At 38.8% G+C, this 15007-nt stretch overlaps 2 protein-coding genes across 22 annotated transcripts in view; one reads left to right on the top strand and one right to left on the bottom strand.

Moving 5' to 3' along the window:
• mtmr3 (myotubularin related protein 3) overlaps nt 1-8784 on the top strand; it is a 32713-nt gene extending 23929 nt beyond the window's left edge. For 2 of the 14 annotated variants that reach the window (XM_051902133.1, XM_051902131.1), the window contains exons 16-22: nt 149-294; nt 562-1906; nt 2009-2119; nt 3121-3162; nt 3865-3986; nt 4802-4828; nt 6728-8784. In XM_051902133.1, the coding sequence (XP_051758093.1) occupies nt 149-294; nt 562-1906; nt 2009-2119; nt 3121-3162; nt 3865-3986; nt 4802-4828; nt 6728-6899 (1965 nt within the window). In that variant the 3' untranslated portion in view covers nt 6900-8784. Of the gene's footprint in view, nt 1-148; nt 295-561; nt 1907-2008; nt 2120-3116; nt 3167-3864; nt 3987-4801; nt 4829-6727 lie in introns of all 14 variants that reach the window. The other 12 variants (XM_051902138.1, XM_051902137.1, XM_051902140.1 and 9 more) reach the window with 10 other exon arrangements.
• A 1141-nt stretch (nt 8785-9925) lies between these two features.
• LOC127517054 (citron Rho-interacting kinase) overlaps nt 9926-15007 on the bottom strand; it is a 56448-nt gene continuing 51366 nt past the window's right edge. For 3 of the 8 annotated variants that reach the window (XM_051902123.1, XM_051902127.1, XM_051902128.1), the window contains one exon: nt 12843-13449. In XM_051902123.1, the coding sequence (XP_051758083.1) occupies nt 13089-13449 (361 nt within the window). In that variant the 3' untranslated portion in view covers nt 12843-13088. The other 5 variants (XM_051902125.1, XM_051902129.1, XM_051902126.1 and 2 more) reach the window with 3 other exon arrangements.

Here is a 15007-nt window from a genome sequence, read left to right as displayed (position 1 = left end):
TGTGAGGCGTCGTATTCCTATAGGTAGACGTGGATCACCTGAGAGTCAGCTGATGCGAGCATGACCGACTTGACCTGCCAGAACTAACTCTATGCTTGATCATAACATCAAGCATCAATTTATATTATATCTCTTCTGTTTCTTTTAGGTGCTTCATCCTGTGTGTCACGTGCGCAATCTCTTGTTATGGACAGCAGTTTACCTACCCAGCTCTTCACCCACAACCCCTTCAGATGACTCCTGTGCCCCCTACCCCGCACCTGGTGCCAACCCTGAGGACCAGCCCCTGGGCAGGTAATTGGTTAATGTTAACCCAATTTTAATTGCATTTAGCAGATTAGAGCTGGGCGAAAAAAATATAGTTTACATTTTGCGATGATACAAGCAATCAATATATATATCGTCCTAATGTGAGTAAAATGTATGTATGCAGATAAAGTTGGACCTACTTGTATATCCAACTTTATATAAAGAGCTGGGCGATAATATAGTTGACTTGAAGCAGTTTATTCATTAGAAATTAAGTTGAGAGCTTGTTTTCATTTTGTATTGTGCCCACAGGCGTCCTAAAACCCGCTCGTTTGATAACTTGCCTAGCGCTTGTGAAGTCGGAAACCCTCTGACCTCCAATCGACGTTCCAGCGACCCCAGTTTGAATGAGAAATGGCAGGACCATCGCAGATCTCTGGAGCTCAACATTGGGACAGGGGCTGAAGGTGCTGTATCTCCAGATCCAGATGAGAGGGTCAATGGGCAAAACGTGGTGGGGATTATGGGAACATTGCCCAGTGGGGGAACAGAGAATGGGGAGGGGCTTGGGGATGTCAGATTGCCAATGATGAAGGGGGTTGATGAGGCGGAGCTGACAGTGGGTGTGGCTATGGGCCAAATGGAGAACATTCTCCAGGAAGCTACAAAAGACGAGTCTGCTCCAGATAGCCGCAGAGACGCAAAGACAGACCGCACTAACAGACAGATTGATGATATTGCACATTCAGAAGAGGGTAGCAGTGGTATTGATGATGACAAAGTTAAAAGCCTTGGAGATGGAAATGTCAATGGACATTGTTCGGAAGATGGTAATTCTGAAGCAGCATCTGCTCTCAGCCAGGATATCTCGGGAAACCAAGACTCAGAGGAAGTAGCCCTTGAGAAATGCATGATACAAGAATATAACCCTTCTTGTAGCATGACTAATTTCCCTTCCAATGGCCTCAGGACTCTGAGTAACGGCCATGGAGTCGAGAGACCACCAGGACGAGAAGTCGTTGAGCAGCGTCTTTCTCTTTTGGAGAGCTCCACAGAGACGCTCACGGAGGACTTGGGTGTTCGTCCAGAGAGTCTGGCACCCTTAATTATTCCGCCACCTCTCAAAGCCCTTGCGGAATCGTCGTGCCTCAAACAGGGTCTCCGTGCAGCAGCCGATCCGCAAGGCGCTCCCAGGACTTTAAACAACACCCCTAAACGGCCGTCTCTCAGTGCCTTTCCGCCCTCCACTGACCTCCTCCACTCCGTGTGTAATGGAGACTCCCCCGACCCTGAGCCCTCCATGCCACGCACAAACGGGGAACGGGCCACACTCAGCCGACAGGTGTCACTCGCTAGCTGTGGCTCGCTGACCCTCCACGCACGGGGCGCCTGCTCCCACCATCGCTGCCTGCACTTGGGGTTTCTGGGCCGGCCGAGCTTCAGCCCTCCAGAGCCCCCTTCAGCCCGGAACCATCTCGATGATGACGGGTTGACCCTGCACACGGACGCTGTGCAGCAGAGGCTGCGGCAAATCGAAGCGGGTCACCAGCTGGAGGTGGAAGCTCTGAAGAGGCAGGTACAGGAGCTCTGGAGCCGTCTGGAGAGCCATCAGGCTGCTGGAATGCTGCGACTCAACGGAGACATGGGAGATGAAGTGGTGAGCAGTGCACACTCATGTTTTGTTCTTCTCACATGGTTTGGGTTTTGTGTTTTTCAGCTGTGTTTGATGATACATCTTTTTTCCCCATCTCTCTGTCAGACCTCAATCGCAGACTCCGACTTCAACCTGGAGCCCAACTGTCTTTCCCGCTGCAGCACTGAACTCTTTTCTGAGGCCAGCTGGGAGCAGGTGGACAAGCAGGACACTGAGGTACACAATTAAACTAGGTTAACTGTGTTTATTTTAAAGGTAGGGTAGGCAATTTTGGAGAGGTTAGCAATAGCAAGCTAGCTTTGAAAGACCCTACCCTCTCTTCAGTACGCTCTCCAAAGCCACGCCTCCTCGAAAACACACAAACGAGCACGGCCAGAGCAGAGTCTGCAAAGCGTCACGCGTTAAACTACCTCATGTCTCAAAGCACATGACATTTCAATTATAATAAATGTAAACAACTTACAGAGCTCTGACTTGTACCGCCTGACTGTTGCAGATTCATTTCGGCATTGATATTGTTGCTATAGAAATGCATAGATCTGAATCTAAAGATGTGAACAGCTTCAAGTAGAATGTCGCTGGTTGCCATCTCGCAATTGACCCTTCGCAAAGACCCGCCCCCCTTAGTTACTGTTGCTTTGTCCGACAAGCCATGGCGCTGTCACGCCACACAGTGAAAAATACATCGCTGAGCAAAGAGGACACTGACAACACATCATTTTTCAAGTTCAAGTCCTCTGAGGTTAATCTTCTAACTCCTGACTGCTTTGTCGGAGAAAATGGCGGATTCGGCGTTATGATTGGTTAGATCGCTTGTCAATCAAACTCCCGGTGAAGGGTCAATTATGGTTACGACATGGCGTGAATGCCGCATAAGCTCGTTGTTTTGGTTCAGGAGGAACTGTGAAAGACTGTCTGTCTACAACTCTGCATAGCCGCACTGATGACGTGTGATGTGTGCGCGAGCAGGGTGGGCAGAAATATGCAAATACATATGTTGACAGGCAGGAAGGGCATCGTATCATTGTATTTTGAAGAACATTTTATGGCCCGGACACTTCCACAGAAGATATATGTACATGTTTTAATATTTAGACTGCTTCTATAAGGATGTGAAGAGAGTATAAACAAGTATAACAAAAAGTGTTTATGGAAAACATTGCCTACCCTACCTTTAATCTTTGTTTTGTTTATATGACTGTTATTGTACTAGAAAGACTTTGGATTTGTTGCGCCGGTGTATGGAGAAAGAATATAAGGTTGGTAAGTTTTTTTTAAAATGTTTTTGAAAGTAGTCTCTTATGTTCACCAAGGCTTCATTTATTTGATCAAAAACAGAGTATATTTAAAAAAATATTATTGCAGTTTAAAATTACTACATGTTCAATATATGTATTCCTTTGATGCAAAGCTGAATTTTCAGCATCTCCAGCGTTCAGTGAAACATGATCCTTCATTCAATATGCTGATTTGCTGCTCAAGAAACATTTCTGATTATTATCAATGTTGAAAGCAGTTGCACTGCTTCATATTGTTGTGAATTTTTTTTTCAAGATTCATTGATGAATAGAAAGTTCAAAAGAACAGCCTTTATTTGAATTAGAAATCTCTTGTAACTTAATAAATGTCTTTACTGTCACTTTGATCAATTTAATTCATCCTTGCTGAATAAAAAAGCTTATTGACTTCAAACTTTTCAACAGTAGTGTACATGATTATTTTAAGGGTATAGAATTTATGATAATAATATTTCTGCTGACATTAAGGAAATTACATTAAATTTGTCCCAATTTACTTATTCAAACTCTGTTGCTCTTGTCATTGATTCCTCATTGCATGTTAGTCTAAAGAAATAGTTGTTTGTTTTCTTAATATTTCATCAAAATATTTTGAAAATATATCACATTACTTTGTTACGTTTAATGCATTGTGAATGCCATTTTATATTATATCTTTATTAGGTCCTTTTATTTAGAGTCCAGTATTTGTTGCAGGTGACCCGGTGGTACCCGGACCATCTGGCTGCTCAGTGCTACGGCTGTGAGAGAGGATTCTGGCTGGCCACTAGAAGGCACCACTGCAGGTTAGACAACATCATATACTACCACACAAAATACACAGTCTTCTCTCTGTTACTATTTTTTTTTTTCAACATGTTTCTCAACATGTACTTCTTTTAGGGTCAGATGCATTAGTGTTGACTCGCTTTTCTTTATGTCTCTGGAAAACGTTGTTTTTTCTCTCTAAAATTCCTCTGGTCATCCAGTAAACAGAAATGTTTGGCGAAATGTTTCATGATTGATTCCTAACTCATTACAGCAGCATTTGTAAACACAGCAGGCTAAACAAACTGCCCAACTCTGAGGACTAGTACAAACTGCCCGATGAGTAAACAGCAGTATGGTTTCCTATTGAAGTTGTGCAAATATAAAGCATAGTTTCAGTTTTAGCAGCAGAAAGCTCTGTTGCAAAATCTAGTGAGTGACTTGGAACGCTCTACCTAGGCAGCAACTTCCTGGCACACCAAATAGTGAAGTGCATGATAGATTGCAAAAGAGTCTGACATTAGTATGTTGCTGATGACATGATAAACTTAATAAACATATATACTTATTGCACACAAATATTGGGTGATAGCCCAATTTAATTAGCTGGAACTCTACTGCTATAAATAGAAGTATTTGCATGAGTTCTTTTCAGTAGTGCATGAAATATTATTTTCAGTGTTTTATATTTCTTTCAATTCCATCTGCCATTTTGAATGATTTTTGCCACAATGCATTCTGGGATTCTGTGAATGTGTCAGGCCTGTGTTGCCTTCAGATGCTTTCTAGTTAGAAATCTCACTAGGTTTTACACTACTAGGATTTGAAGTTGATTTTTCCTCCTGTACCACAGAGGCAAGGAGCGTATGGAAGAGGTTTGGTGAGAATTGCCCTCTCTCTGTGTCGTTCTCAGGCTCCTGTTAACCCTGCATCGCTTCAGAGTGACCTAACTTTCCTCTCTTCTCCTCCATCTCTTCATAGGGTTAAAGTGGGCTGTCTCAGTTATTGTTTAGGGGGGATTGTACAGGGAAGAACTGTACTGTAATAATTTCACAGGACCCAGAGAGCCAGTCTAAAAGAAAACAGAGGGGTTTTGCCTTTTTCATTTTCATGTCTTCTATTTATACATTAATGTTCAAATGTTTGTGGTCAGTAAGATTATTATTATTATTTTCATTTTTTAAAGAAATACTTTAAAGAATTGCATAAAATTGTTTAAAAGTGACAGTAAAGACATTTCTAATGTTTTTTATTTAACTTTATATTCATCAAAGAATCCTGAAAAAAATGTAGTTTCCACAAAAATATGAAGCAGGACAACTGTTTTCAACATTGATATTTTGCAGCAAATCATCATATTAGAATGATTTCTGAAGGATCATGTGACACTGAAGACTGGAGTAATGATGCTGAAAATTCAGCTTTTATCACAGAAATAAATTACTTCTTAATATGTGTGTGTGTGTGTGTGTGTGTATATATATATATATATATATATATATATATATATATATATATATATTACAATAGAAGACATTTTTAAATTGGAATAATATTTCACAAAATTACTGTTTTTTGCTTTATCTGTGTTGCTTTTGATCAAATAAAAGCAGCCTTGGTGAGCAGAAGAGACTTCTTTCCAGAACAAATCTTACTGGACCCAAACTTTTGAACAGTAGTGTAAATAACCTAATATTTATAAGGACAAGGAAAAATAAAATGCTGTAAAAGTGTAAATATGGACACTTAAAATCCCTTTCTAATGTTAGTTAATCCTGTTAGTTTTCCTGCACCAAATCCAGCCATAAGTCAGTTTTTCATAACCATTTCCCAGCCTTTTCCAGTTTTTTTTTTTTTTTTTTTTTTTTTTTTTTAGACCCAAGACTATATTACATTTCCATATTTGAAAAATGATTTGTTTAGTCTCTTTGCATGTGAAATGAGTTAATAATGCACAGGCTTTGGTATGTAAATGAGCTTCATATGTTAATGTACTTGTGTTCCTGGCACCAGTACCATGATGATTTGTGAATATACCTGCAGTATTTCTGTATATTACATCAAACTTTATTTCATAAGAGCCAGAAAGTCCTGTTTTCAGGGATATGGCCCAGGTAAAATGGAAGTCATGGAGATTCATGGATGAAAACGTGATGATTTTATGTAAAGCCTCTTTTCTCTGTCATTGCAGTTGTGCATGTGTTTGAGTATGATGGTAATTTGTGAAGGGCTGCATGTTTGTGTGTGGACCTATTCTGTGTAACACACAGCACCTCTTCTCACTCGTTTGTGATTAATTAGATGTTTTCTTGCAGTAAGTCTGCATGTGTTTGGGCTTCATTTTGTCCAGACCTGAAGAAGCCCTTCCCACCCTTAACACTTTAACACTGTTGTTTCCTGTTCAGGACATGATGAAGAACTTTATATATATATATATATAAATTTAAATTAGGGCTGTATTTATTTGAGTAGCTTTTTTAGTGAAATCTTATTTTTATTATATTTCAAAATTTAGTGCTTTTAGTTGTAATTTGTCTTATTTTATATAAAATGAAATATATAATGACATTTTTTTTTTTTTCATTTCTAAATGTAGTGCATTTAGTTCTAATGCATTCAAATCCTCTCTTAAAAAAATCAAAAATCAAAACATTCTAGGCAGTACTACCTTAAATGATAAAAGTGAATAATGAAGGTACTAATTCTAATTTTCTTTCTAAACTCTTTCTCTGTCTCCCTGCTCCTCCTCTACTTTCCCGACCTTTACCGCCCCCTGCAGGAATTGTGGGAATGTGTTCTGTGCCAGCTGTTGCGATCAGAAGATCCCGGTGCCAAGCCAGCAGTTGTTCGAGCCCAGTCGTGTGTGTAGGTCGTGTTTCAGCAACCTGCAGGCTCCCGCGTCGGCTCTGGAGATCGAGCTGGACAAACCCATCACGGCCAGCTCCAACTGATCCTATCCAACCGCCTGCACACGGACAACTGCTGAGGACCCACAGGACGAGATGGAGAAGGTCCAGAGACTGTTTTGTGGGGGTGAAGTCGCTTCTGTCCCACCCGAAAGGGAATCATGTATATATGGAACGATATGGAACGCACAGAAAGTCATCCAGGGAGGAGAGGAGGCTTAGCACTTTCAGATGGCGTTTGCAGAAGAGACATTTTGCGATTGAGAGCTTGTCTTCATTTGCGATGAAACTTGTCCTGTACCTGCTGCATAGAGGGAAGGTTTTTTCACCAACGGCCAGCGGACGGTGCGCTTCTATGGTGCGCAAAAATAGGATTTCTTCCCTCGTCATCTCACAAAGATCAGATTATCAGTGGCGTTCCTGGGGACGCCATAGGGTGAAAGGTGCTTCTGGGACGAGTCCGCAAGATCCTAGCTTTGTTTTTGAGTTCTCATCTCTGTCTTTCAACAATCTGCTTTGCAGAAACCTGCTTTTTTTCCTTTCTTTTTGAGGTTGCACAAGTGATTCTGGGTGCCACACAGCATTCAAACTTTCTAGGGTTTGAATGCACCAAATTTCCAGACTCTTGGTTAGTTACTCCAAAGTACTTTCTTAAATAGAAACCATTCACCTTCTCTCTAATGTTGACTGTATAGTGACAGGAAGTGATGTCAGCAAGGGCCACTGGAGGGCGCTCTTGTCTTTCTGATTTGCTGTGTGGACGTCGGCTGGTTTAGAGACCTTCTCACTAATGCTCTTTTTTTGTAACATACATGCGAGACAAATGAGATAATATATTAGAATGATATAAGAATGAGACGTATAGCATTTAAGATGAGAAATTGTATAGAATTCTTGAATAGTGGCTCACTAAATTAGTCACCAAATAAGTTGTTGTTTTCCCCAGTTGTAGCCATTTGGGGTTTTTCTTTTTAATGTATTTCTTATTTTTGTCCTTCTAGTGACGCTGGACAGTTGTATGTGGAGAGAGATGTATGTGATATGCTGCATTAGGGCCCCAGATGTTGTTGTTTTGTTTTTTCTTTGCACTCTCAACACTTATTTATTATCAAGTTTATTTTGTTTGAACTGTATGTTCAATCCTGACAATTGATCCACCACAGGATAATCAGTGTTGTTGGGCGTGAGCTGCCTCTGCACTGAAGATGACGCCCCTTCCACACACATTTGAGAAATGATGCACAAATCACAATCAGAATCTCTTTTGCTTCCCTTCCTATTTTATCTACTTTTTTTTTTGGAGGTTGATTCTGACAGTTCCCTCAGTCTTATCAGCTGGAGTTCACCTGATAATAAATTTTCTGCCATTTACTCACGTCATTCCAAACTGGTAGACTTTTTTTTTTTTTCTTTGCAAAATTCTGAGAATCTTCATGCAACTCTTTTCCATATAATGACAGTTCACTACGACTGCAAGTTTTATCATATTGCTTTTGTCTTTTTTGGAGCTTGATGGATGTCATCACTATTATCTGGAAAAGAGTTAAATGAAAAAGTAAAACTACAGCGGCGAGCGAGTGAGTAAATAATGACAATTTGAATTTTTGTGGTGAATTATAACCTTGACATTAGTCTTGCCAGCTGATGCTATAATGACGTGAGACCTGGAAGCTCCTGAGGGTTTGGTGCCGTGATGATGGGCGTTAATTCCTAAAGCTGATGACATCTGCTCCTCTTTGTAGAAGTCAGTGCAAGAGTGTTTTCTGTGTCACCGGTGCGACAGCTTTTGCATTAACGCCAATCCATGAATGTGAAATTTTTTTGTTTCCCAGAAAGAGTAAATTCCATGGGTTTATATTTTGCACATTGGTAATCATCAGAAATACACTGTCGCAGATTTCTGTAAGAATTAAACAAAGTGGAATTCCAACTGAACTGACTCCTGGACTTATTTCCTGATCTGGCTGTATTTCATATTGCTGCTCTGAGTGACAGGTAAATGCAGTGTAAACAAAGATCCCCAAACTTTTTTTGTCGGCCGAACCCCTTTCACCTAAAATATTTACTTGAAGTCCCCCTGAGATTGTAAGTTAATATTTTAATAATGTAACAACACATTCACATCATGTTCACAGTCTCTGATGTTTGTTAATGGTCACATGATAGGCAGGTAAACAATTAAAATATTGATTTTTTTTTTTTTTTTTTAGTTTTTTTTTTTTATTTAAATGTTGTTTTAATTATATTATTTTTTTATTGTAGTTGTTTATAATTATAATTTAATTAATTAATTTTACATTTGCTTTTCATCAACCTTCTCACAAACACCCAGTTTGAGAAATCCTCATTTATGAAACAGTCAATAACATAATCATATGTGTAAGACCTTACATAATTAACCGTTATACCTTAGAATGAGCCATTCCTATCTACGTACACCGCGGGTCCCCCTCCATGTCAAGTCGCCATTTTGCGCAAGCATTCTACAGTGGCCCTAAACGGACAAACTACTCCACAGATCGTGTTTTGTCACTATGTTCGTTGGTGTTTTTAGAGGCAGTTTGCATCGGCACTACGTTGAATACGCTCGAAGAAGTAGTAGTAGAAGTTAGTCGTCTGGTTTATTAGAAACAGAGCCCATTCAGGAGTCAATAAGCATATTAATTGTTCCAGATGTCTTGTTTAATTACGTGTTTTATATGAAACACTGTTGTACTGGAGCGCTGTATGTTACATATTACAAATGTTGCCCATTTCTAAATAAAGTAGGCCTACTTTATATTTAACGCTTTGCTAACTCAGAAATACCCACCTGACAATTAAAAGTGCAAACTTGTTGGCTTCGCATCAGAAATAGGCCATTATTTAATTTATTTATTGTCTTTCATCTGCCAAACGTTTAGCATTTCAAAACCTTTTGGATGCTCTTACCATTTGCTTCAGCTCCGCTGTCAAATCCCTCAATCCCAGCGGTTGGCTCGGATGATGAGTAGGTAATGAATGGAAAAGCCCACGCTATTGATCACGTGCGGTAGCTCTGACAGACCAAAAGAATGACTCAACGCCAGGAATACGGTGTATGGCTCACACTTTAATAGTGTTTAATATAGTGTAATTTCTTTATACAAAAAGAAAGTTCAAGGTAAGCAGCCTTGTTAGTTGAAAAACATCGATTATCAATATTAAGGTAGTACATGACGGGACGTCCCAAGTCAGAATTCTCATGCGTTTGATATGATCACTCAGGCGTTTGGTTACAATTACCCATGAACTCGAAAAGCCTCTAATTGAGCTGTTTCATATTCCACGAGGAACGAAGGTCTTCTACAAACCCACCGGACATTACACAACTGAACAGGACGTCCGTTAATGCTTAAGCAGCAGAAATTTCCAGAAGAGCCCCGCGGATTTGCTGCTGTGTGCAAGTGTGTCGACGAAAGCTTCGTTATTTCCAACAAAATACGATAAGTTCACTTGAACATCACAAGGACACTTGTAGCGAGAACATGACCTGTCTCTTTAAAAAGATTTACAAGCTCAAACTCTATTAGCATAAAAATATACAATGTGCAGTAGGTTCGATAATGTCAGTCAAATAGAGCTTAAAAAACTGGACAAACTGTAATTAAGAGCAGCCATATTGACTGTTTACCACATTAGCGTACAACATGGAAATAAAACCTTTTCTGTACTTTTCTGTAGGAAACCCATTTCAACTGTCTATACAAACAGTTTAATAGCATAAAAAATAGACTTCATAGCTTCATCAGTCAAGTTCCGTTATAAAGATTGAAATAACCATATTTACAATGTGCTAGTTATGTGGTTAAAGGAATATTACGGGATCAATATAAATCTACAGCGTTTGTGGTCTGCTGTCGGTTACCACAGATCATATTTTCAACTTAACCAAAAATGGTGGTTACAGTAAGATACAATGAAAGTACTTTTTTAATGCGAGATAAAATTGTTTGCTAAACTCGTCAGTGCAGTTATATATCCAATATATCTTCCGTCATGATTATGTAAAGCCAGTAAATGTGGAAACAAGGATACAAGAATGAGCCTGTTTACTTGAAAAAATAACCTAGAGTAGTTCCAACCACTAAATGGACGATGAAAGTTTTTTTTTTTTTTTTTTTTTTTAACTGTTTTATTACAAGTTTTCTGAAATGTCATGTTTATATATGGGTCAATGACGTGACGAGTCTTTTTTTTTTTTTTTTGTCCAAAGGCCTTAATATTAATAATAAAAAACAAAGATATGACGTCCAAAGTATGTAAGGTAGTACAACTAGATCTCTTTTCTTGAATCCAAAAGGTTTTAATTATATTTTCCTACATATAAAGGTATTTTAAAGATTTTGAAGTGTCAAAAGGTCATTCGGTTTAACCGTCCAAAGACCAATACAGCCATTTCATTTGTGATTAAAATATCTTAAAATGTAATAAATGTATATATTTTTTATTCTGGCATGATTTTATAACATCATATATCAACATAGTACAAAATGGTATTAAAATTATGTGTAGAAGTCGTTGCTTTGTTATGAGAAAAAATGTCCGGAAAAAAATTATTTCATTGATGTCATTCAGAGTAACCAATATAAAGGGACCATTTTGGATCAAATCATGCGGTCAATATCATGTGACAGGATGTGTCATTCAGACACCTGCAAAGGACCACATGGTCATGAAGCAAAGTAACTAACTCTCTCTTAACTATTTAAAAAATTAATGTTCCCACTTGCTCATAGACATGTCCCGAAACATCAGGTCATTCGGTACAACCGCTATAAAACATGAAAAATGTTGGAATATTTTAAAAACTTGTACTAAATATAAAATGTTTGATTGTCCATTTGTTAGCTAGCTAGCAAGATATCAGCCTGTTAGCATTGTTTGAAAATATTGTCATTCGGTAAAACTGAAATTTTGGTAAAACCGAGTGATTTTTTTTGGTGACAAATTTTGTCCATCTTGTATAAAATGACAAAAGCAGTGTTAATTGTTTATAAAAACCACATAATCTCATTGTTAACACTTAATAAAACTTCAAAATTAATTATATCTATGTTTTTTACACTTTTAAAAACCTTATTCGTCAATGATCCATATACAAAAGAGACATTATGTAATTAAATATGAACTAATTTGGATACATTTCCAGAACAGGCCAGATTTGAATTTCTCGTTTCATTCTGTTGACATATTAGAGTTAAATGTTTTGTTTTGTTTTTTTTACATAGGGGCTTACTACTCAATAAATCAGAAACTACTGTCAACAATATTTTCACCATGTTTTTAGGAATATGTTATATAAATAAGGCAAATACTACATAAACATTTACCTTCAGTAAATATGAATAAAACTGTAAAGTTTAGTGTCTGTACGTGCTGCTGAAATGGAGATTTCTGAAAAATCTCACCACCTTTAGAGATATGTATTGTAAATGAAATCTACAGATGCAAATAGATAAAGTGTAATAAAGAGTTAAATGTGTATTTTGGATGTTTTCTTTCCACTAGTCTCATAGAAGACAAGTTTTGGAAGCGAAATAGCCCGAAATCTTTTTGCCTGTAGTGTCTTGCCTTACTGTAACCACAATTTTTACTTTTAAAAAAATAACATACTAGCCAAAATGACTTCCTTTGGCAATGGCCATCATGCCACAAAATGCTGTTGATAGAGTTATTTGTACTGAACCCGAGATATTCCTTCAAGGTCTTTCGCCAAAAAACTGCAGTTCACAATGGACCTTCATGAATGGTTACAGCATGGACAGATTTTACAACAGCAGCACAATGTCCCAGACTCGAGTGAAATAACATGGCTCTGTTCACGGTTACAGGCATGAGATGATATAGTTCAGAGTTTTACGAAGCGCCTGTTAAAAGGGCGCGTCCATCCACGCAGGAAGTGGACGATGGCTCTTACGTCATCCCTCCGGGACGTTCTCAGACTGAAGACTGGTCCCAAACCTACACCACCACCAGGATAAAGAGGTCACTTCAACACTTCAACAGGCTGCCTGCCCTGTCTGACGCAGATCAGCTCAGAAACATCATTACTGCTGCAAAGGATGCTGATTTCTTTTCCCAGAGACTTTTTTTAATGGCTGGGCATTAACTGTGCATCCTGTTTGAGGCCATAACTAGAAGGAATTTAACTAAGCAGCGGATGTTCATGTATTTGTGCATGCATGAACATCGTCAAACCTGATGTTTGTATCCCTAGAAGGATACACAGTTTACGTGGCAGTGTCTCATGCGTACCTTGTTGACGGGCGTCAGCTGGGTGCGTACAGAGCTAGAGTGAAGGCGCGAGCGCTCCCGGTCTCTCTCGCTGCCGCTGCTCTCGAAGCGCCCGGGCGACCTCTCCCTGCGGCTGTCTAGCACAGCGCGACCGGGGGATTTCTCACGCTCCAGAGGCCGGGCCGGAGATTTGTCCCTCCGGAACTCCGTGCGGCCCTCGCGGTAGCGGTGAGGGGTGCTGGGCTCGCGGTGCAGCGGCCCCTCCTGGGCCCCGGGACCCGAGGCCAGGCGCTTGGAGATGTGCTCGTTGTACGTGGGTGGCCCACGCTTGTTTGGGCTGCTGTGGAGGTCAGATTGATGACTGATTTGGGTAAATGCATGTGCATGTAAAGTATCCAAGCAGTAAGCAACTCGACGTGTGATGTGATTTTACCACAGGTTCTCAGCGAGAAGCTCTTGAACCGTGCTAAGATCACTGTAATGCATAAGCTCATATATTTTATTGCTTTTAAACAATGAAAGGAGCAGCAATATAGACATCAATTTTAGGAGTGGAATTAAAAGCGACAAGAAAATTGTTGCAACCGTTTCAGAGTGAACGTGTTACTTTTAAATGCTGTTAACCAGCTAATAACATTATTTTGTTCCCATCATTTTTAATCCAAAGAACGAACAGAATTACATCACTTCCTATTGGCTGAATCCTTTCATTGCTTGTGTGCTTTTACAGCAGGAAGGAGTTCACCTGTCCAGTACCTGTGTTGTTATTGTTACCTAAAAATATTAAAAATTGATATCGTTAAATGAAATAAGACGGAAGTAAAATAAAATACAAATATTAGATGAAAAACTTAGAAATGTTGCCCTGGCAAATATTAAAATTACTAAAAGTAAAACTGAAAAAATAACTAATAAATGAAAGACAAAAGCACATATCAAAATGACTAAACTTATACTAAAATTAAAAAGAAAATATAAAAATAAAAGAAAATGTTAATAAATACTATAATATCACAGAAATAAAATAAAAATAACACTGTCCAGACTGTGGTGATTGTGTCAGATTATGCACTTTAGATCTACCAAAAAGTTTTCTTGTAATTTTGCCAGAAGTACATAAATACCCAAATGAAATAGGTTACATTATTTGTCACTGTATTTTTACGTTTCCAGCTCTGTGTTTTCTGCTCAGAATGAACCAAATGGAAAAACATTGGGTCTCATTCACTAATAATTCTGTACATTATTCGCATTTATACACACATTTGAACTTCTCACAAAAACTTTCTGCCTAGTTCCCAATGAATTTGTTAATCTCGTTCGAATGTTGATGAATTTGGAGTAATCTGAAAGAGTGACCGGGTGCCCAAGGTAAGTAACCTGCATAAAACACACCCAAACCATCTCCATATATGGGCTTTCCGCACACCTTTTTCTTTCGTCACTCTCAGCAGACATGATGTTCACTACGCCTGAGAGCTCACGCAGCAAGATCCTCGAGCAATTCCAAGTGTGCCGTCCTCAAAACAAGTTCAAACTCAATAAACACCTTTAATGACATTACAGATTAGACAGCTGTACATACACATATCTGCATCTTTATGCAGAGGTAACTAGCAGCTTGAGCTACGCACATATACATGCACACATACATATATATATATATACAAAATATTTTTAAGATCTATATCTGTTAAAAATTTAATCTTAACATGAACCAATAGTATTCGATTTTTGCATACGAGCAGTTTCAGTTCCTACATTTTTTGTAAATTCAGAATAAATGTTATGATTTGTTTGTGAAAACGTATGTATGCAGATTTCACGCACAAATTCGTGCGTACGCATGCTTAGTGAATGAGACCCATTTCTAATCCATGATTACTGTATTTATGATA

This window comes from Ctenopharyngodon idella, chromosome 8, assembly GCF_019924925.1.
Source record: "Ctenopharyngodon idella isolate HZGC_01 chromosome 8, HZGC01, whole genome shotgun sequence".
Classification (NCBI taxonomy): domain Eukaryota; kingdom Metazoa; phylum Chordata; class Actinopteri; order Cypriniformes; family Xenocyprididae; genus Ctenopharyngodon; species Ctenopharyngodon idella.
The sequence above is the reverse complement of the archived record's forward strand: the minus strand, read 5'-3'. Positions and strand labels throughout refer to the sequence as shown.